The 22,438-nt window shown below is 42.5% G+C and overlaps 3 protein-coding genes across 3 annotated transcripts; all 3 read right to left on the reverse strand.

Annotated features, from left to right (window-relative positions):
- Positions 1–2,269: 2,269 nt before the first annotated feature.
- On the reverse strand, positions 2,270–5,560 carry LOC116390854 (zinc finger protein 239-like). The gene is made up of 3 exons (XM_031860968.1): positions 5,526–5,560; positions 3,185–3,302; positions 2,270–3,088 (listed from the first exon to the last, which is right to left on the reverse strand). Exons 1-3 carry the CDS (start codon positions 5,558–5,560, stop codon positions 2,270–2,272), a joined length of 972 nt encoding a protein of 323 aa, XP_031716828.1.
- Positions 5,561–7,743: 2,183 nt separating this feature from the next.
- Positions 7,744–15,404, reverse strand: rab38a (RAB38a, member RAS oncogene family). Its single transcript, XM_031861033.1, has 3 exons — positions 15,064–15,404; positions 11,625–11,905; positions 7,744–8,981 (listed from the first exon to the last, which is right to left on the reverse strand). The coding sequence occupies exons 1-3, from the start codon at positions 15,263–15,265 to the stop codon at positions 8,826–8,828; spliced, it is 639 nt and encodes a 212-aa protein (XP_031716893.1). The 5' UTR covers positions 15,266–15,404; the 3' UTR covers positions 7,744–8,825.
- Positions 15,405–16,117: 713 nt separating this feature from the next.
- On the reverse strand, positions 16,118–21,873 carry ctsc (cathepsin C). The gene is made up of 8 exons (XM_031861385.1): positions 21,544–21,873; positions 20,855–21,000; positions 20,143–20,297; positions 19,192–19,347; positions 18,394–18,512; positions 17,375–17,506; positions 16,953–17,185; positions 16,118–16,776 (listed from the first exon to the last, which is right to left on the reverse strand). The coding sequence occupies exons 1-8, from the start codon at positions 21,701–21,703 to the stop codon at positions 16,510–16,512; spliced, it is 1,368 nt and encodes a 455-aa protein (XP_031717245.1). The 5' UTR covers positions 21,704–21,873; the 3' UTR covers positions 16,118–16,509.
- Positions 21,874–22,438: the final 565 nt, after the last annotated feature.

Raw genomic sequence — 22,438 nt, forward strand, 5'->3', positions numbered from 1 at the left:
CTCTACCTGTTCAGGTACTCTGTTCACTACCTGTTCAGGTACTCTGTACACTACGTGGTCAGGTACTCTGTACACTACCTGCTCAGGTACTCTGTTCTCTACCTGTTCAGGTACTCTGTTCACTACCTGTTCAGGTACTCTGTTCTCTACCTGTTCTCTACCTGTTCAGGTACTCTGTACATTAAAATGTCATTACAAGTCAATGTATTATCAATAATAATCTGATATCTGATGTTTTCCATAAAACAGCAGGAGATCTTAATCTCAGTTTAAATCTATTGATTGCTCCTCCCACTGCAAACATTCATCATGAAGTCTTCATCACCACCTTCATCATCATCATCATCATCAATAACATTTACCTCAGTGACGGCTGCACCAGACATTCAGCTCCTCCTCTTCCTCATCTGTCTCTGAGAAGTCCAGATCTTCAAGCAGAGTTTCTAAAAGGTGAAAAGTCTGTCTCACCCTCCGTCTCCTGTCTCAAGTCTTCAGAGAGACGAGTACCTGAACTGACTCAAAACTACCTCAACGAGACTCAAAACTACCTCAACAAGACTCTAAACTACCTCAACAAGACTCTAAACTACCTCAATGAGACTCTAAACTACCTCAACAAGACTCTAAACTACCTCAACGAGACTCTAAACTACCTCAACAAGGCTCAAAACTACCTCAACGAGACTCTAAAGTTCCTCAACGAGATTCAAAACTACCTAAACGAGACTCAAAACGTTCCTCAACGAGACTCAAAACTACCTCAACGAGACTCAAAACGTTCCTCAACGAGACTCAAAACTACCTCAGAGACTCTAAACTACCTCAACGAAACTCAAAACTTCCTCAACGAAACTCAAAACTTCCTCAACGAGACTCACAACTACCTCAACGTAGGGTTGTCACGATACCAAAATGATGGCTTCGATACGATACCTGCCATAAATATCATGATACCCGATACTTACGAAACGATACCAGAATTCGATACAATACCACAAATACAATACGATACTGGTATATTTATCTATAATAGTAATAAATAAAACATCTGTATGGTTCCCTTTTTTACCAGCTTGTTCCTGCCCAGCTTTTTGAACACTTAACAAATGGCATTAATATTAGTATTAGCCTACAGCAAGATATTAATGAAAACTACATGGTGCCATCATAGCACCCGATCAGTACAGATGAACTCAGCCACTGCTCTGTTTAACCTCTTCGCAACTTTTGAGCCTCTCTCATATTTCCGCTGGCTTTCAAACACAGCTGGAAGGGAACTCTGTCTCTGTGTTGCTGCTGACTCTGCTGGCATCTGTTTGACTGTCTGTGGGAGTGGGTGGGTAAACAATGCTTAATTTACTTGCATAGTGAGTTTAATATTTTCACTTCATATTTTATCTTAATTCATGGAAAAATTATTTTTCCTTAACTAAAAATAAAAATAATTAGCTCAAGATGAGGAGATTATAATGAGAAACGCGCTGCTTCACATCAAATCTTTAGTTTGAATCTTTTGCACATAAAAGACTTTCAGCTGTTTTTATCGTACATTTAGACTTTAACTGACTGAAGTTTGACAAATGCATTTGTGTTATTGATACGATGAATATTAATGAAGATGAGAACATGACGTCATCGGCTTTACAGCGACACAAACAGAAATAAAACACATTTAAACATTTAGAAGAATTATAGAACTTTATTAATTGTGTAACATTTTCAACTCCTGAGGTCATTGATCATCAACGAGTGACCAAGAGTCCGATCAGCTCCTCACTGTCATGAAACAATGTTTAGTCTGAACAAATGGATTCAAAACAGAAAATACAAACTCAACATGAACGTAACAAAAGATTATTTAAAGAGAAGGCCACTAAAATAAAAGAACGTTTCACTAAAAGAGAACAATAACAAAAAACATTTATGAAAACAATAATGGGAACACTAATTATGCTAACTAACTATCTATCTACCTATCTATCTATCTATCTATCTATCCGTCCGTCCGTCCGTCGATCTAATCCAGAAGTCACATGATAACAGATGGTTGTTTTGGGGGGGGGATTTAAGATGGTCTCTGGTGTCGGATGTGAATGTTCTTGAACTTTCTGTCGACTCGAGGATGGATTAATGAACAGGTCTACGGGACTAATGGGTCAACTACAAAGAGACCAAAGACAACTACAAAGAGTTGTAGGAGACTCTTTCCATGATATCAATGTGAGAGAAGGTCATAAAAACAACACAGCTATCGGGACATGGGGGGGAACTAGCTTGGCGATGATGTGTGGATGCGTTGGTGGACTTTAAGGTTGCTAATTCGAGAAAAAGTTTTCCCACATTTGTCGCACCAGTACGGTTTCTCTCCAGTGTGAACACGTTGGTGGACAGTAAAGTTACTCTGCGAAGCAAAACCTTTCCCGCATTGGTCACACCAGTATGGTTTCTCTCCGGTGTGAACACGTTGGTGTTTTATGAAGTTTGCTGGGGCTGCAAAAGATTTCTCACATTGGTTACAACGGTATGGTTTCTCTCCGGTGTGAATATGCCGGTGGACCTTTAACTGGGATAACTGTGTGAAAGCTTTCCCACATTGGTCACAGATGTGAGGTTTCTCTCCTGTGTGAATGCGTTGATGGAGTTTCAGGCCGCATGAACGATTGAAAGCTTTCCCACACTGGTCACAGCTGTGACGTTTCTCTCCAGTGTGAATACGTTGATGGATTGTTAGCTTACTCTTACACAGGAAAGCTTTCCCACACTGGTCACAGCTGTGATGTTTCTCTCCAGTGTGAATGCGTTGATGGATTGTTAGCTCACTCTTAGACGGGAACCCTTTCTCACACTGGTCACAGCTGTGACGTTTCTCTCCAGTGTGAATACGTTGATGGATTGTTAGCTTACTCTTACACAGGAAAGCTTTCCCACACTGGTCACAGCTGTAAGGTCTCTCTCCAGTGTGAATGCGTTGATGGATTTCTAAACTACTCTTCCACGGGAACCCTTTCCCACATTGGTCACAGATGTGAGGTCTCCGTCCGCTGTCAATCTGTGCAAATCCAGAAGTTGTGGAGGATCCTCCCCATTTCTATAGCAACAGACAGACAGACATAAGAACACACTTAGTCACTTAATCAAAACTACACCAGCGTTCATTTGTATCCGTCAGATCCTGAACACTGACTTGAACACCGCTGCTGTCAGAGGACGGTCCTGCTGCTGGTCCTCTGTTGCTGCTCCTGTGGTCCGGGTTCCGCTGGTCCTCCTCCAGTCCGGTCTTGTCGTGCTCCTGGTCCTGGTTTCTGTTTCAGAAAACGAGTTTGACGGATAAGTTTAAAAACTCTGGAGTTACCTCCTAGTGTGGACGAACGTAAACGGATACGTTTATAAACGATGACGTAGACGCCCGCGTTCGCTACTTGATTAGTTGTTAGCAGTCACGACGTGTTCTTCCCTGATTGGTCACGCCCCTATCACGTGACCCTTTTCCTTGAAGATATCACAAACAACAACAGCCTTGATTATCGACTACCAGGTTAATTCAACATGGAGAACTGATTACAGGTGTTGCTGACCTTGTTGTCTTTGCTAGCAGCTGTTGTTCAGTTAAAGTCTGCATTATTACAGAGGAAGCAGCTGTTAATGGAGCGATCAGTGAGCGTGCCCAGCAGAGTTATCAGACCTACGGAGACGTCTAAAGTCACGGTTAGCGGCTTTGAGGGCGATGGACACAAAACGGAGGATTTTCCTTTTCTTATGAATGCTTATTTTGTCCTGCTCATCTATTGTGAAGTCCACACAAGAAGTGGACCAGTGAGGCTATGGAGGATCTTCGGGCGTGCTTGGACTGTACAGACTGGGATGTTCTCAGGACTGCTACCAACAGTCTGGATGAGTACACAGAGGCTGTAACTTCATATATCAGCTTCTGTGAGGACAGCTGTGTTCCATCAAGCACCAGGGTGAGTTACAACAATGACAAACCCTGGTTTACAGCAGAACTCAGACAGCTAAGACTGCAAAAGGATCAGGCATTTAGGAGTGGGGACAAGGACTTGTATAAAGAGTCAAAGTACAGGTTTAGTAAGGCGGTGAGAGACACTAAAGGAATGTACTCTGAGAAACTGCAACACCAGCTCTCAGCAAGTGACTCTGCTTCTGTCTGGAGAGGCCTCAGGTAGATCACCAACTACAAGCCAAAAACCCCCCACACAGTTCTATTGTCGCTTTGATGGACAATGGGACAGTCCTGACTCCATCCCCCACAGCTCCATCAACCAGTCCCAGATCACCAGGTCCCCCTCCCCCAGCCCAGCAGGGGCCCATGCCTCTGTATCACCCATCCCAGCTGCACGTGCCCGACTCCACCTGCAAGTGGATCACAGACTTCCTGTCTGACAGGATCAGCACGTCAAGCTGGGAAAACACGTCTCAGCCTCCCGGACCATCAGCACCGGTTCCCCCCAAGGCTGCGTTCTTTCCCCTCTGCTCTTCTCCCTGTACACCAACAGCTGCACCTACAGTCACCAGTCCGTCAAGCTCCTGAAGTTCGCGGATGACACCACCCTCATTGGACTCATCTCTGGTGGATGAGTCCGCCTACAGGTGGGAGACTGACCATCTGGTGACCTGGTGCGGCCTGAACAACTTGGAGCTCAATGCTCGAAAGACAGTGGAGATGGTTGTGGATGTCCGGAAGAATGCAGCCCCACCTGCCCCTATCACCCTGTGTGACTCCCCCTATCACCCTGTGTGACTCCCCCGTCGACGTGGTGGAGTCCTTCCGCTTCCTGGGCTTCCCATGACCCCATCCCCCAGCCCGCCCTGGGGGATGGGGGGGAGGGGGTCCCCTCCCCCCCATGACGTCACCACAATGACGTCTCTCTCCAGCATGTTTAAAAGACAGAACCCCCGCAAACCAGCCGACAAGGACTCTGTCTCCCCCCCCCACCTGAAGCATTATGCTGATCAGCTGTCTCCAGTGTTCACAGACATCAAACATAACAGCTTCAAGGCCTCCATGGAGACCACCTACCAGCTTCAACACCTCCATGGAGACCACCTACCAGCTTCAACACCTCCACCATCACCCCCGTCCACAAAGAACAAGGATCATAGGACTTCATGACTACAGACCCGTCACCCTGACCTCTGTCCCACCTCAAAACCCTCACCGACCCTCTCCGGGACCCCCAGACCAGCTCTGGAGATAGTTAGTTAACTAACCATCAGAAACACAAAGTTATGAATTCAACATGTTTACATTTACATCTAGTAGCTGAAATAAACCAGAGAACTATCAATAACCTGTTAACGTTAACACCCCCCCTCCCACACACACACACACACACACTACCAACCATACAGACAGCCCCCCCCATGTCTCGTGGTTGTTTGTGTTTATAACACGGTAATAAACACATTGAAGCTGAACTAGTAGATCTAAAGTCAAACACTGAATGAACTTTATTTTGGTAGCTTCCTGTTTCCTCACAGGCCACATTATTTAATGTTTATAACTTTACCTGTTGCCTTGGTGACTCTTGGTACCGCTGTCCATCTCAGAGTTTCTTAAACCTGCTTTATGTCCTGGTCCTGGTTCTGGTCCTGGTCCTGGTTCTTGTCCTGGTCCTGGTCCTGCTCTCTTGGGTCCAGCAGGTCTCCTCTCTTACTGCTCTCCTGGACTCACGCTGGAATAACTTGTCCATTCAAGTCTCGCGGAGTCTCCGTGTTCTCGCCGTCACTCCCTCTGAACTGACCCTCCGGTAAGCCCCGCCCCCTTAGTTACTGTTGCTACGGCCGCGGTAAGTTGTGAAACAAAATGGCTGCTTGACTTCAGCTTCTGTGCAGAAACCAAGATGGAGGTCTTTGTTTATCTGACTTTATAACTTTAAGTTGTGAATGTTGTTATTATTTATTATTATTATTATTATTAATATGATGTTATCTAAACGTCATCTCCTCACTGACGGAGCTCTGACTCCTTATATGGTACGAACACGTGACCACGTGACACAGGGGCGTGGTCTGTAAGGCTCTGAGTGTGTGTGTGTGTGTGTGTGTGTGTGTGTGTGTGTGTGTGTGTGAGAGTACAGAGAAGGGTCAGCTTCTGACACACAGCAGAGGAAAATTCCCACATAACTTCTCTCCCTGCTCGCTCTGCCCTGTGTTTTCTCGAACAAATTGTTACATCAATGCTGAAAATCAGATCCAATTATTACAAATTAGAGAGCGGCACCGTCTTTTTCTCGGGTGCATGCCCTCACTTCTGAACCGATATCCAACAGACACTCTTGCTGAACAATAGATCGTGTCTTCGTCTCACTGGGATGAAAAGAAACCACAGTGTTAAACGAGGTCCAAAATGTTATCTTCAGAGGGCGTTAATTAGACAGAGAGTTGGTCTGAGGCTGGAGGAGGCAAAAGACTGAAAAAGGTTGAGTAACAGGACAGTAACGTTTTGGTGCAGCATGTGTACAAATCGAGCAAGACCGTACTTGAATCTGTGACTGGATTTTAAAAAGCATTTACAAGTAAATCTAAATAGTATTGCCCTAATCTGGCTTCTTCTTTGTGTGATCGCTTTTTATTAGCATAGGAAATCCCTGAACCTACCTAACTAACTATTGAAAATAGTGTGGCAGTGTAGACAACCCCTGGTTTTCCTGTTCTTTACTCTGACAACTAAAAATCCCAAAAGGAAGGAACTTTTAATCTCAATGAAATGATCATTAATATCAAACAATTCTAGGTACAGTATCTCATGACCTTTAAAGTGTGTGTTTTCAGTTACAGTATGAAGGTGGTGTTGGCTGGCTGCAGTCACATAACATGTCAGAGGCCAGTCACCAAGAAAAATAAATCTAGAACTATTACACTGGATTCTGAACTTTTTCTCTGTGAAATGGGATTTTTAGCATATTAGCTGGAGTGACCTGTGACACATGCTGTGAAAAAGACATAATCCTCTTCTAACAGGAATAAATGAATGTTTGTCCACAAGCCTGAAATGTGTTAAAGAGAGAGACACAGCATTGGAAATACATTCTGTGGTTCAGTGCCAGAAGAAGTGCATCAATTTGATTTGTTAACTTAAAATGGTATGTTGCTGTCCGACCAAGCACCTTGAAAAATAATGCACCCCTCATTAATCATGCAGATCCAGCAATATTGTTGTAATTCAGATTGTGCATTAACTGATTGAAAAAGTAAATGGTTTGGGGAATGGTGTGTTAATTGACCACAACTTTAACGGACATCTGACCTGAATAGTTGTGACGCTGCTGGTTGCAAAACCTTTAAATAATCTTGAAACAAAAAAAAAATGTCACTCTGCCTGTTTGTGCCATGTTTATTCTTTGTAACAGCAACAATTAACAAGGGCATGTCAATCAAGTGTGATCTGGTCACAACTCCAAAACACACAAACTGTCCAGAGATATAAAAACCCTGATAATAGTTTGAATTGCTCCTGGGACCCCTCTAAATAGGATTTTCTGCTCTGGATCTAAATTTCTGTTGTTTGACTTGTGTTCAAATATCTGGATCTACTGTCTGTGGGCACACAGACATGATGGAGAGTGCTTTTTTTTAAAAAACAAGTGAAATGATAGTGAAATCAAAACATAAACACAAAATGGACACATGGACACCTTTACTATTGTTGGTCTAATCAGCCAGAGTGATTGAAAACACCTGGGTGTGCAATTTTCAACATAAAATCACATTCAGACAAAGGTCAGTAAAGCTATGGTTTATTCATAAGTGCATGTTGAAAACTGGATTCTCATTATATTCCATATATTATGTACATGTTTGTATATATTTATATATAAATGCATTTATTCCATAATTACAAATATTACAAATATTGAACAGTGGAATTCAGATTTAATATAAAACCATTTAATGGAACAATAGACTTTATTGTTGCTTTAAGGAGTCATTCTTTGAAACACACAATGTTTGGCATAGTATTTTGAATGTGTTGCCATGGAAATGAGTGGAAGCTTACCTCCGTGATGAAAAGTGAGGTCATTCTACACACCTTTAAGTGCACTTATAAATACAATATGCATTGAATACATCTATTGATGACATTAAATAAAATGGTTTAGAAAAGGCACTTTAATTATCAATATAATCCGCTATACATTACTGAGCTGGCAGATGAGGTAAGACAAGAAAAGACAGTGCCATAAAAATGACCAAACAAAATGAAATAAAACCAAATCGGAAGAAACCATAGCGAATAATACAGCTGTAGTGTTATCAGGACTGAGATTGAATTTCAATATCTGGAGGAAAACGATAGATAAATGTGCTTTCCGCCTGTTTATTCGACCAGAATGACGTGTGAAAAACTAGGGAGGGCTGAGGAGAGAGAAACAAGCAGAGACAAACTCAGACACAGAGTGGGGCAAGAGAAGGAGGGAGAGAGATAACAACTAGAGATTACCTCTATGGACCCTTTTACAGATATACTGTGATTTGCTGCAATCTTTTTGTGCATGTGTTCATTAACTGTAAGACTTGAAGTCGTCCAGAAGGTGACTTTGCCTTTGACAAGCGCACACAGCTGCAGCCATCTCTATTCCTCTCTTTCTGTCTTCATTTCTTGAGCCAGCTGCCTGTCTGCCATCCTCTAAGCACCCATCCCCCAACCCCCCCATCCGAGCTACAAGACTGGGAAAGAGTTGGCACCAGTAAATGCTTCCTAAAAACAAAAAAACAGCCAAAGCACTTCTCCCTCAGTCTCCTGCTCACAGACAAACTCAACTTTGTGTGTAATGAGATACAAAAGGACATCCAGCTGTCGAGGGCTCTTACTGGGACCTGAAGCAGGAGGAGCATGTCCCGCCTTTGTCGTTCTCTAACTGGGGGGTGATGGTGTCCGGGACTTCTGATTGGAGCATGTCATTCTCACTGGCAATGATGTGTTTCACCAAGCAGTTAGCCGCTTCATCGATGTTGATGTTTTCCTGAACGAGAGGAAAAAGTAGAAGGAACAAATAGTAGGAGAGATGGTGGGCAAAAAAAGAGAGGAGGAGGCAAGAGAAATGGATAAATGCAAACATTTTTATAAAAGGTATAAAACAAGTGCTGCTAAAAAAAACAACCTGTGCGAGCAGGTGAGTGAACCGAATGGACCGTGACTAGACTGAGTGGACGGATGAGGCACCAGCCAGCAGCCATGTTGTGAGAAGGTACTTTTACATAAATATCTTCCCAGCTGCTGCCAGTGGTCTCTGTAGTTCAGGCAGTGACAAATGACAAAACAACCCCATCCCTCATTTACATACCAACACAATGCGATGAGTGATCAAACAAGTAGAGTACAATGTGTTGAATCTCAACAACAATAGCATAAATAGTTAGGTATTTCTGATGTATGTCGACATGTAACAATCTTAATGCCTTTGCAGACAATAATATGAACACGATTACACTCTCACAGTAGCAAAGACGCTATTGTCAAATAAAAATACGAATATGTTAAATCTACGCAGGCACTTGCAAACTGGAGAGATAAATATTCAAACCCAAATTGAACATAATGATTCATTAATCAGCAATCTGTAGCTCACAAATATAAAGCATGAGGTGCTGAATAATGTGAAAGAGTGTGTTTTCTGTCACAGCTGAGTAGCTTTGATTTGATGTTATCTTGACAGAATGAAAGTGGTGTAAACTAAATACAGTTGAGGGAACGTTTTAAATAAACAGTACAACAACAGTATGATCTTTGTCTGACATAAATAAATGCCTGAAGTGCAGCTCATTCTATTCTACTCTCCATATTGTAAATTTAAATGAGGTACAACTTTACACAGTCATTTTGCATTTTTTTTCCATGTTTGTTATTTTTCATTATGCAATTATGAAAGGTTATTTTTGGTGAATTTTGCCTTAATTGGGTACAGGCAGGAAGCAGGGTGCAGAGAAGGACATGAATTGCAACAACGGGTCTGGAACCAGTTTCAATTATATAATTACAAAATGTGGCTACCAGGATAATCATTTATGAAGTCATTACAGTATGTGATGCAGTAGCAGTAGAAATACTGAATATTCAAAGGATCTAACAGTGTGCTCAGTAGGATGTGACCTCCTGCGGTCTGCAGCAGCTCCCTGTGCCATGTCGTGATCTATCATACTTACTGTTAGATCTGCTACAAAAGATTCTTCCAAAGCAAAATATAACACAACAAAAACACCTGCTCTGCACTCTGCCAACTTCACTCAATTCCCTGTGCATTATTGTGCATGCAGAACATGTGCATGCGTACAGACTCTATACACTCAATCAGCTAAAAAAAATTAACTTTTCTTGGGCAAATGACACTTGAGGCATCAAGATGCATGTCGTGAAATATTTATGGTCTACTGCTATTTATATTTATGATTACAAATAGGATGACTTGGCAGGTTTTTATGAAAACAAACACAAAACAAAATGCCTGTATGGGCTTCAGACTCTACAGTTAACACTGCAACCAGTAGAATCTTTCACATTCCAGCTCACACTCTGTGACCAACTTGAACAAATGTCACATGACTGGTGGCGGTGCTTTTAAGTAAAGCCTCTCAATTCAAAAGTAGAATTACCATGTATGCCTCCACCAATGAGTCATGTTGCAGTTTACATCCGTGTCTGTGTGTTAGCATTTGCGTGAAATTCATAATTCATAAAAAGCATATGAATTCATAAGTTGTGGCCAAAAACACGTTTTGACCAATTCTATTCATTTCAACCCTGAGTGCAGGAGGATGTTTGTGCCAAGTTTTAAGAAATTCACTCAAGGCGTTTCCAAACACCCAGAGAATGGGACTTAAAGAAACAAAACAAAACAAGAGTAAGTCAATTCATACTTTTATATACAGCACTGTAATTGAGAGTGCTTCCACATTGGTCAAATTTGACTGCACTGTTTGTACAGTACATACAAATTCAGTACTGTAACAGTTTGTGAGTGAGTGTGTGAGCGTGTGTGCGCACGTCCCGGTCTATTTTCCTCCCTTAACACCCAGCTGTGAGATTCCTTCTCTTCATTAGCTGCTATCAGAGCTTGTGTTGGTGTCTCGGTGACTTAGTGTGTGGGTGGGTGAATCCTCAGCTCATCTCACCATCAGGATTCACTCACCACATTATTTCATTCCTGTCTGCATCAATAAGTAATTATACTGCACTATAGTTTATCAAAGTTTTTAAGTTTAAGAGTTTCATATTTGCGTTTCATAATTTATCATTTCTGTGTACTTTGTTGCTCAGTCAAATAATTGTAAAAGTTACAGCAACAAGCTTACATAAATACTTTGTAACATTGAGTGTAGTGAAATGTGTTTTTTAACTAATCTTGTAAAAACAAGCCTCCTGTTACAGGATTTCTTCACATCCTGAATGTGCCTCTGTGGTAGCGTCCCCACAGGGTGATCGGGTGCTGGGTCTGATATAGTCAAGCTGGTAGGGAGTCAGATGCTTCTCAAGGACATTTGAACAGGAAGGACACGCCTGCTTGAGCCTAAGAGCTCCTGTTGAAAGCTACTCTGTCTATCCACAGCACCACAATGCTATCGCTATGTCACTGCTTTGTATTTATATGTGTGTGTCCCATCTTTCTCACCTTAGCGGACGTCTCGTACCATCCCACAAAACCGTTCTCCTGGCAGAACTTCTCCATCTTTATTCCATTATTGGTCAGTACGTCCCGGCCCTCGTCGCATTTATTAGCCAAAAGCACAGTGGCAACAGGTTTCCCATTGGCAAGTGTCAGTTTGGAATCCAAGTCCTCCTTCCATTTGGTGATGGCCTCAAAGGAGGCGGGCCTTGTGACGTCAAACACAATAAAGGCGCCCATGGCCTCGCGGTAGTACACGCGGGTCATGTTGCCAAACCTCTCCTGACCTAGAAAACACACACGGACAAGGACACAGACGTATACACACACAAATAAAATGATTAGCATTTTGGTGTAAAGGTGCAGAAACATGTTGTACTTTCTTGAAGCACATCTTGTTATTTTGCACCCCTTTATGGTGGCGATGAGCCACATGCTGGCACCGAAAAAGCTGCAAGTGATGCTGTGTCACCTCAGCAGCAAACAGACACAGAGGCATGAATCATCCGATTAACTCATTTTATCACACTCCCGTCTCATGTGTGCTACCGAGCAAGCATTCCCGACATACCTCACCCACTCTCTCAACCACAAACACGGATACACACAAAATGACATGCATGTTTTTACTGGTAAAAGTGCTGCAGAAAGAGAGAGATAAGATGGAGACACGGATAGAGGCATGATTGGAGGAGGAGAGAGGAGTCTTTGGTGTTAGTGTATGTGTGAGTGTGTGTGTGCGTGCTTGCCTGTGAACTGTAGAAATTCCTGAGGGTAAAATTAATTCGATAAGCTCTGTAGGAATGTTGTATCCACACTGATTTTTCCCATCCATAACGTTTGCTAGAGCACCATCAGTACCAAACATTGTCACACTGTGGACTGAACCTAAAACCTCAGCTGATCCTTCCCAAAGCAGTTTGCATCGTAGTGAAGAAGAAAGGGGTTGATATTCATTTTCATGCTACTGTGATGAGGCCCAAAGGAACATTTGCTGTTCACCTGCTCTCCTGCACAGGTGGATCAGAGCGCGGGGCCAGCTGCACAACAGCTGGGATGAGGTCTCGTTCAAGGACATGCCAGAAGGGCAGAAACTTGTATCAAATATAAATGATAAAAATACTTAAAATATTGATTTGAAACTCAAGTATTTCTCTATCAAATTAAATATTAAGGACTAAATATGCAATATTTTAACTTCGGAAAAAAATGTTATAAATTTAACAGTTAAAATCTCTAACTACACCCAGTGTGTGGGTGTAGTTTGATCAGATTTGACTGAATGCTGATTGGTGCATAGGTTTACATGACCGCACCTTTTTGAAACTGAGTCTTTCCAACCTCAATGGCTTCTGCAGCCACTGACTTCCACAGCTCAACATGTATATCGATGTGATTTCAAAAAGGCTGAACAATCTATAAAGCCGCTCTAATAAGCCCTAAACCAGCTTCACATCTCCATGCTATGTGTGTGCAACTATAGCCACGTCACTCTGTCAGCCCTGGACATAGAACAGTTGATGCTATCATTTGTCTTAGGAAATGCACGTGATTTATTGCATCCGCAAACTTCAGTGCATCATCAAATCCCCAAACAAGCCAACGGCAGTGCTGGGTAAAGTAAGATGCCAGGTGCAAACTTCTTTCAGGACATTTAATGTACATATTTGCTTTGAAACCAGTGTGTTTAGTTGACATAATCTTGTCCTTTCTATGATCCTAGCTAAATGGAGAAGCCATATGATAATATAATGGACGGACTATGCCGAACTAAGATGAACAATTCAGGCGTTCCCACCTCTTGGCTTCCATTACTTTAGGGCGAGTACGTAGGGAGCACATACAGTACCGACCTATAGCAGTTTTCACAGAGGGAGACACTCATCCTTAGCTCACAATAAAAGCTTTTCTGTATACAAGAGCTTGGGCCTCAAATCTCCCTCACATGAGTTTGAGACACATGACTGCTTGTGCTTACTGGAGAGGGCGCACAGGAGGGGAGAGAGCAGCAGGTCAGAGGATTCTTCTAAACCTCAGCCGACACTCACGTGAGATGAGACTGCTGTGGCCTTTAGGTTTGTTTGGCTTCATTATTTCTGTGTTCCCCCAAAGACAATCAAAGCATTTAAATACTGAGATTACAACTTCTCCTTTTCACAGCAGATATTCTCTACTTTATCGAAAGGACTGCTCTGCTCTCCAGGTCTGGGTGGGTCATATCTGAACCCCAATAACTACAAACATACATAGTACAAAAAAAACGAATCAAAATATTTACGAAGAAGATTGAGTGAAGAAAGTCACTTCTTCTTCAGTAGATTGCAGAGAAGAAGTGAGTGGCCACTGGGGGAGCAGCCGATTTACTGTTATGTATTGAATACATGTAAATATGTATGTATGAACGAATGAATTCATGAGTTAACCACGTTATTAAGACAACTTATTTGCTACCACGACACAGCCCCATAGAGTGAAACAGATTTAACTTTGTTTTGTGCATGAAAGGTGTCAAATATCGTGTAAATGAATATCAATAAAATATATAATAATATTCATGATGCTATATGTGATTTAGGCACCATGGTTAGAGAAAGTTTCTGTTTCATAACTTCTCTAGATTTCTTTTTTTTGTGTGTGTGTGTGTGTGTGTGTGTCTGTGTGTGTAATTAAAGCGAAAACATGTAAATGCAGAAATGTAGTTGCCAAATGATTTGAAGTGAGTAATGCCAACAGGTCAGCTGGTACACATGAGTGAGGAATATTAACCCTGGATAACTCCAACTGTGACGACATGGTCTCATGCTCCTTCCCTGCATGGTTGTCATTTTATCACTAACCTCAAACTATCGGTGGATCTAAAATACACATTTTCTTTACAATATAGTAATCAAGTTTCCATCCTCCATATTTGACTTGAAGCAACTTGTTGCCTTTCCTGAATAAAAACATCTCTATTTTTCACTTGAGCAGCCAACCTCTGATAAATGTTTCATATTGTTTGGAAAGTTTTGTCTCTTATCTAAAATGGCATTCATTGAGGATGGAAAAGGTGATTTTCATAACCACTTTATGTAATTGTTTAGCAGATTAATTCAATCAAGTGACATTCAGAAAAAGGGAAAAAACAATTATAAACATTTCCCTAAGGACTATAGCTTGTCACAATGAATTTCAAAATGTAGCCTTAAGCTAATTTCACTAAAAAGACTATTTACCATCGACCGAGTGGATTTATTAAACTGCCAATATAATCTGTCTACCAAAGTGTATTCCATTTTCAGCTTCATCTAAAAAACAAACCAAAAAAAAGGTTTTTGAAAAAATATTGACAAATACACCATGATCCATGTATTATTGAGCAGTAGCCTAAGTCATATATAAAAATATATATTTTAAAGATATTAAATAAGCCGTTATTCATTCGTGCGTAAAAGTTGGACTGTACCTGCAATGTCCCACAGCTGTAGGCGCACCGTCTCCTGGTCCCAGTTGAGGACTTTCAGTGCGAAGTCCACCCCGATGGTGGCTCGGTAGTTGGGGCTGAAGTTGTGATGGACATACCGCTTGATGATGCTGGTCTTGCCGACCCCGAGGTCCCCTATCACAAGAATCTTATAGAGATGCTCCTTATTGTGGTTGTTCTGCATGGCGACGGAGGAGGGCGAGAGCCGAGCATGAATCCACCGTAATGGAGGGCCGGGGGATGACAGGAGAGAAGCGGCACAGGACAGCACGGAGAGGACCGACGAGAGTTGGGAAAGAGTCGAGTGGCGGAGAGAAGGGGGAGGTGAGGTACGCCCTGGTTCACAGAGGGAAGTGGAGCAGAGACGTCTAGACCTTGTGACGCATGCGGGGGAGCTGCCTGGGAGTGCCGGGTGTATTTTAAAACATCCAAACCGGAGGGGATAAACTCTTTTAGTATTAAGTAATCAGTGGAAGACCTTTTTAGATTAAAGAAATACAGTAGCATTTAATGGAAATGCTCAAGCAAAAGTGCCTCAAAAATGTACTTAATTACAGTAGTTGACTAAACGTCCTTAGTTACTTTCCATCAGTGGAAGTCAGAAAATTAAACATTCACCCACTTGAAAGAGGGTTGTGCCAGTATATCAAGCACACAATAAGTTTGCCTTCAGGATCTTCTGCCAGATAAGTTATTTTTAATTCAAACCATGAGCTTTCCTAAACCTAACAGTTTGTTGCCTAAAACCTCAGATTTCTGTTAAAGCCCTGAAGGCAGGTTCCTCCCATTTGAGTAAATCAACCATTTGTTTGAGTCATGCCTTCAACCCCTTATGCAGTCGAGTTATACCGGTTCACTTTCTTGCACGTATAGTCGAGTCTTTGCTTGAACAAAAAATAAATGAAAAGACCCACCTTAACCAGAGATAACCACCATCCCAGAAACTGATTTAAAATTGTGTTCCATCTTTTTCACACACAGAGAAACGTCATCTTGAAACGCTTTCATTCTGTTGAAAAGAATAAGAGGCACTACAGTGAGTTTCATCCCTTTATTGATTAAGAATTCCCTTTAAAAGCTCCACAGGGAGCTTCATACAAAGTGCTTCACAGAAAAACATGGCAGTCACGGTTTCAATTTGATGCAAGGACAGAATATATTACAACTCTCCGCTGTTGCTACCCTGAGACAAAGAACCAAGGCCCTGCCCCCGGCACACAAACAGACTCGTCACATTCTGTACGGATGCATTTTGATCCAGAATTTGAGTCGGCAGCTACAGCGTGAATTCAAATCATTCATAGGCAGCTAATCAGTGATTGTTGAAATCCAGAAACAGTTCAAAATGTAAGCAACATTGTAGGCCGACATGCTGAATGTATGTCATCAAAAGAGCAACCCATTCCTCTCCTCCTCGGTTTACAGCCTCTACAGTTTGGGGATGGGGTTGGCTGTGACGGCGATGCTCTCGATGGCACACTCGTCGCTGCCCCGGCGGATTCGGAAATAGCCGTCCTCGCCCCAGCCTGCGCTCCAGCTGTTCTTGACAATCCAGTACTTCTGTCCGGTCTTGTGGCAGCGGCCGTAGCCCACCAACAGCACGGCATGGTTGGTCAGCTCGAAGGGATTGAAGGGGTCTGCGAGGCCTGTATGGTGGTAGATGCCCTCCTTATAGTGCATAAAGTCGGGGTAGACCTGAGGAAGGACAGGGATGAGTTACTTTGAATTTATCAAATCGAATGCAAGCTGTAACCATGAAGCAGGAGGGTCTTAAAATCTAAACTGCATCGAGAGAGCAACAACCTTAATTGTTGCGTGAACACAATCTGTAAAGAGATAGCAGGTAGGAAACCAGTGAGCAGCTGTTGTACCTCAAAGGCCACTCCCATTGGTCCATTCTTGACCAGTTCCAACATCATGGCATTCTCACTGCAGCCGCCATAAAATCCACCGACATAGCTGTATTCCGCGGCGTACATGCGGCCGCAGTTTTGAGGAACGCCGCACGGAGAGTCCTTAGCGGTGTACGGAAAGCACGACTCGTCCACAATGCCGAAATCCTGTACATACTTCCCAATCAGGTAAGGGAAGCCACCATCGCAACCTTAAAGAGGAGAGATGACGGTTAAATCTGGTTTATTCAACAGGTCGGAAATTGTTATCATCAAACGAAATAAAAGGATTTGAGGTTCTCTTGACTTTCTAACGAGGTGAAATTGTGTTTTGTGGTCCAAGATGGAAGAATTAACCGATATGGTCTGGAAACAAGATTTTAGATTGAGAGTTATTTTACCTTGAGAGTATTCAGAACAGGAGACCACTTGTTGGGGGCTGAGGATGGGAGTCTCGCTGTTGTTGGTGAGGATTCGAACCCGAGCTTCCAACATTCCCATAGAGGCAAAGGAGTAGCAGCTTCCACACGACGCTGAAATAAAACAGAGTTACAACTAGAACCTTGAGAAGCTGTACAAGTCAACTGTTCTAGATTGCATATTCTGTCCTCATGCATGTAAATTAAGTTGACAGAACATTGGAAGCAATTTCAATATAAGGCAATGCCGCAACACCACTACACAATTACTGTAATGTCAACTCTGACATTGTCAAGCAAAGCTATCTTCAGATACTGTAGGTGCACCTGCACATGCAATCTGCTTCAACACCCCTGAAATAAAACCCTGATTAATCATTAAGCACATTTGTTCAATAATACATTACATCCGTTGATTTAATGTAAAGTGGAGAGGTAAAGTTCCTGCCCCAGTACACTCATCTGCATTAGTTGTAATACATAATAATGAGCAAGGCACAGATACACTGGTTACCATTAATAGTGTGAGGCACCAGGTTCTTAATAAAATGCTCTGCGGAAACAAATTAGGTCAGAGAAGAGAGGCGGTGGTTTAATTGTAGTAATGATTCAAGTCAGGGTGACAGAACAGTTTTCATTTGGGTCCAAAACTTAACATCTCCTAAGAGCAATATGGTGCTACAACTATTTAAATTAAAGATCTGCGCTAGTGGGAACACTTTGCTGTCTTATAATGTAGGATTTAATCAGTTTCAGAGATAAGAAGTTTGTCATGTTGGACCCACAGCTCACTTAAGTCAGCACACACACACACACACACACACACACACACACACACACACACACACACACACACAGCAGGAAGGAGACCCGGGCCTGCCAAGAAGGAAGCAACGTAGCCGGCAGACAGCCGCTCAAGTGGTACGGCTTGGTCTGACTCCTGCAACTCCTTTGAATCATATCTAATATCATGTGTGCACAGGCCAGCAATCAAACGCCACCTTGGTTTCGCACAGGGCTGACGAAGTTAACGCCGTCAATGTTCCTCCAATCCCAGTGCTCAGGTAGCGCAGACGCCACCTTGACGTCGTAAGCCTTCACAGGCATTGGGCGAACACGCCTAAAGTAAAAAAATTAAATAAATCACATTTCAATCACAAGGGAATTTTCTGTAAGACATTTTGCAATGACAATTTACAGAAAACCTAATACTGTAGAAATAAATTGCATGTAGCTCCACCTTAAGATAGATCCGTTTGCTCAAGTACCATTTGAAGGTTTTAACTGATGAGAGAAGTTCAAGCAGATGTCGATTGTGCTGGCCTCCCTTCTCTTGTTAGTTCAAGTATGTGTTGATTTTGCACAGATTGATTGGTGGTGCAAAAGGTAGCCAACAGACTTTGGTAATGCACCAATAGGCTGGAGGCCAACCGCCGTAAAAACCAGAAGAAGAGGACTTTGGAGCTGGTCACACACACATTTCACTAGAAACTTACGGATACCGTTTATAAAAGCAGTTTCATAAACCTTCTAACCTAATGAACAGGACAGAGCTGAGCAGGATACATGGAGAAAATGTATTTAGGAGCACAAATGACTCATTTCTGTGCATTCATATGTTTTAAAGTGAGAGACTCCTGCACCTTGTTTTTGGTAGTTTCACATTATTTCCAGTTTGTATTGTTCCAACCAGCGTTTGACGTTCCGTTTTAATTTGAATACGTTTAAAAATACAATGATACATTCATGCCAATAAAGCCATTTAAATTGAAGAGTATGGGAAATAAGTAAATACTCACACAGGGATGTGGGAGGCGGGGCCTCCTGATCGGTAGTGCAGCTCCTGCAGAGTGTATGTCTCGTGCTCTGGGTAGGGAGAAGCCTTCCAGGACTTCTGAACAGAGTTGATGGTCTCAATGAAGTCCATGTTGTGTCTGTACAGCTGGTGGAGCAGCCTGGAGGGTGAATGAGGACACGTGTGAGGTTGCTTTTAAATAAAAAAGGGGCTCGTCTGCCACACAAACTGAAGGAAAGGGTTTGTGTCGACTTTAAGACACTCTTGCATACTCTAAAAGAGCGAGTTCTTCTCATTATGCAAATACTAGTTTAATCAACGTTTAGGAGGAAGCTGCGTGAAAGTTGAAAAGACTAAATAATTGATTACTTTTATGATGCAAATGCATTTAAGAAACAAATCATAAATAAAAACGTGACCGTTTTGGTGGGTAGCTCAGACAACACGGCGGATACAAATAATTAAATCAATAAATTAAATCACTCTGGTGCCGAGAGAAAAGAGGTTTTGTTCAGATATACTTTATGGTTTAAATTACAATAAACTAACTTGACTAATCTGGTTTAAAGCTAACTGGAACCAAAGAGAGAGAAGCAGCTTTATGTTGCTATAAACTCAGTTATTTGTGTCACGCCTGTTCACCAATGACTGTGCTTCAAACATCAGATTTCTCAGCTGTCAGGCCATTTGCAAAGATTACCGCGGGTGAGTGAGGCTAACTCCGTTCACATCAGAGGAGGATGGAGGGAGGAAATGAAAGTGTAGATAAAATCAGAAGTCAAAACTGCACAGTACACTGAAAGCACGGATCATCAACACCGCCTGCACCCAGAGTCAGCGAACAAACAGTCTCTCTTCCCACCCACCCCCATGTACCACCGATGTCTCGCTTGTTAGATTGCGTTTGTCCACTTTACAGATCGAGGAACGTACTGAGCCATCATCATGTACGTACCTGCTGTTGAAGAATGGTTTGTAATCTATTCGGGGTGGTACCGATTTCACTTTCTTCCCCACGAAACAGGCCCAGTTGCGTCCCAGGACATCATGGACCCACCCTGGCAGGGTCTGGTCACAGAGGCTGGTCACCTTACGGCCATCATCGGTGTACTGAGAGTGTAGTGAGGCAATCAGATGAGGGCTTGTAATCCAATACAATTTAGCCAAGTAGTTTTATGCAAATACAAAAACACTCAGGATTAATCAAAGCAATCGAGTATTCCATATAAAGCTAGATATTTCAAGTACATTATTCAGACAATCATTGGCTTATAAATGTGAAGTCTCTCCTTTCTTGTCATATTGCTACATTAAGATGAATCAAGTTTAGGAAATAGGGAAGTTGAACTAGACGTGGATGAACCACAACATGGGATAGAAGACAGACAGGCTCTGACTCTTCCCTTGTCTCAGTGTCATGTGAGCGACGTAAAATAACACATGACTGAAAGACTAAACTTCAGTATAGCCGCAGTCAAATAGGGCATTATTCCTCACTCATTTTAGCCTGGCCTAGGTGACCTGCAGATATGCAAGTATGGGATATGAACTAGCCTGCTGAAAACTTTTTCACCCACCCAGCAAATGTGTAGTTTATACAGGATTACCATGACTAAATACTGAAATCATGCCTCATTTAAACTAAATCGTGTACATGCCCGTCATACCTTGAAGAAGGCGAACAACTTGTACCCATTAATGACCACCTCAAAGCCCTGGTTGTAGATGAGGGTGAAGAAGCCGGTGTTGCCCAGCTCATCTGTGGCTACAGACAGCTTCTCCAGGGTCACGGTCAGCGAGCTCTCACCTGTAGCTGAGGAGGAACACAAAATGTACACGAGTTTACCTGCAGGGACTAATTCAACCTGTAGATTAAAGTTCCAATCATCAGTCCTCAACGATGTGGGAGTAGTGAGGCCTACTGAAAGCATCACTCCTTGTTTAATAAAAACACAAATTTAATGTCAAAGTTGATGCAGATTCATACCGGATATGAAGGGTTGGGATTATTTTACATTCATTGTATTGTAATGTAAGAGAGAGTTCGCTTATTGCTAGTTTTCATCTGCAGGTCACACTTAAAACACACACACACACACACACACACACACACAATGTCAGCAACAAGAGTATTAAAAACTGTATTAAAAACTGGTAACGTTAATTAAAAGAAAGACAAATTAGTTTACAATGCAGGTGGTTCAAACCAAGCTTCGTCACAAAAAGGAGGAAGCGATGATTGAATCGCCCTAAACAGGCCCTAAAGAAGTCACCTGATTTCCAAAATTGCGAAACTACTTCTTCAATCACGTCTAACGTGTCCTAACAGAGTGACTTGTTTAATGGGTTTTTTTACCTTCAGCGGAGCAGTTGATGGACTTGTCGCGGCCTCCTTTGGACACCTGAAACACCCATGTCCCCTGCAGGTCCTCAAACGTGCAGTTGGCCGGTGTGTCACCCACAGACCCTTCAACCCAAAGCAGGAACACGCACACGAGCACTCCGTTCAGCCTCATCTTCACACACACACAGCTCAGCTTAGCTGCTTAAACACACAAAGTAACTGCTACCAGATCGTCGTCTAATTAGAGTTCGACCCTTATTGTTTTTTCCTGCGCCACCTGTCCCACGTGAACTTCTGTTACTCCCCACAACTCCTCTGCCTGCCAATTTATGCAAACGTTTTACAAAGATACACAGTTCAACTTCTACGGTCAAGATGAAGCCGTTACGCCCAATAGCACAACGCGCATGCGCACACGTAGCTAGCAATCAATGTAGCCGGCTAGTTAACGTTAAGTTAAAGCTCACATAATGTTGACTACTTTTGGGTATTATCAAGAGTATTTCCAACACATCTGCTTATGTATATTATGTGTACACGTGTATGCTCTTATATATACTTTATCGTGACTTTATCACTCTTCCGGTCTGTCATACAAAGATAGGTAGGTTTTCAGCGAACAAGGAATAACGCAGCAGTACTTCTCTCGTCGTTTGACTGCCCTTCGCTTTTTTGGTTTCGTTTTTCCTTGTCATGTGATGACCCAGCAGCTGTGGGCATGCGCAGTAGACGCGAGAAAGAGCTGAGTAAATTTGGCGCTGAGGGGAGTCATCAGGAGAGCACATTCATGTGGGGGAGGCATTGGAAATAAAACAGAAAAACGTAGGTGTTGCTTGTGTGACCTCATCCCATGTAATTAAAAACATATGTGATGGGTGTTTTAGCATTGCTGCTATTTATTTATCAT

The sequence above is a fragment of the Anarrhichthys ocellatus genome, unplaced genomic scaffold, assembly GCF_004355925.1.
Source record: "Anarrhichthys ocellatus isolate YVR2014 unplaced genomic scaffold, GSC_Weel_1.0 scaffold24, whole genome shotgun sequence".
In the NCBI taxonomy this organism is placed as follows: Eukaryota; Metazoa; Chordata; class Actinopteri; order Perciformes; family Anarhichadidae; genus Anarrhichthys; species Anarrhichthys ocellatus.

Coding starts and splice junctions, on each gene's coding strand:
- LOC116390854 (XM_031860968.1), bottom strand. CDS start 5,560: ATGGACAGCGGTACCAAGAGTCACCAAGGCAACAG. Junction 3,303..5,525: donor AAGAGTCACCAAGGCAACAG/GTAAAGTTATAA, acceptor TTTCTGAAACAG/AAACCAGGACCAGGAGCACG. Junction 3,089..3,184: donor CTGACAGCAGCGGTGTTCAA/GTCAGTGTTCAG, acceptor CTGTTGCTATAG/AAATGGGGAGGATCCTCCAC.
- rab38a (XM_031861033.1), bottom strand. CDS start 15,265: ATGCAGAACAACCACAATAAGGAGCATCTCTATAAGATTCTTGTGATA. Junction 11,906..15,063: donor ACAGCTGTGGGACATTGCAG/GTACAGTCCAAC, acceptor TGTGTTTTCTAG/GTCAGGAGAGGTTTGGCAAC. Junction 8,982..11,624: donor GGTACGAGACGTCCGCTAAG/GTGAGAAAGATG, acceptor CCTCTCGTTCAG/GAAAACATCAACATCGATGA.
- ctsc (XM_031861385.1), bottom strand. CDS start 21,703: ATGAGGCTGAACGGAGTGCTCGTGTGCGTGTTCCTGCTTTGGGTTGAA. Junction 20,298..20,854: donor AGTTGTTCGCCTTCTTCAAG/GTATGACGGGCA, acceptor CTACACTCTCAG/TACACCGATGATGGCCGTAA. Junction 17,507..18,393: donor CAGCCCTGTGCGAAACCAAG/GTGGCGTTTGAT, acceptor GTTTTATTTCAG/CGTCGTGTGGAAGCTGCTAC.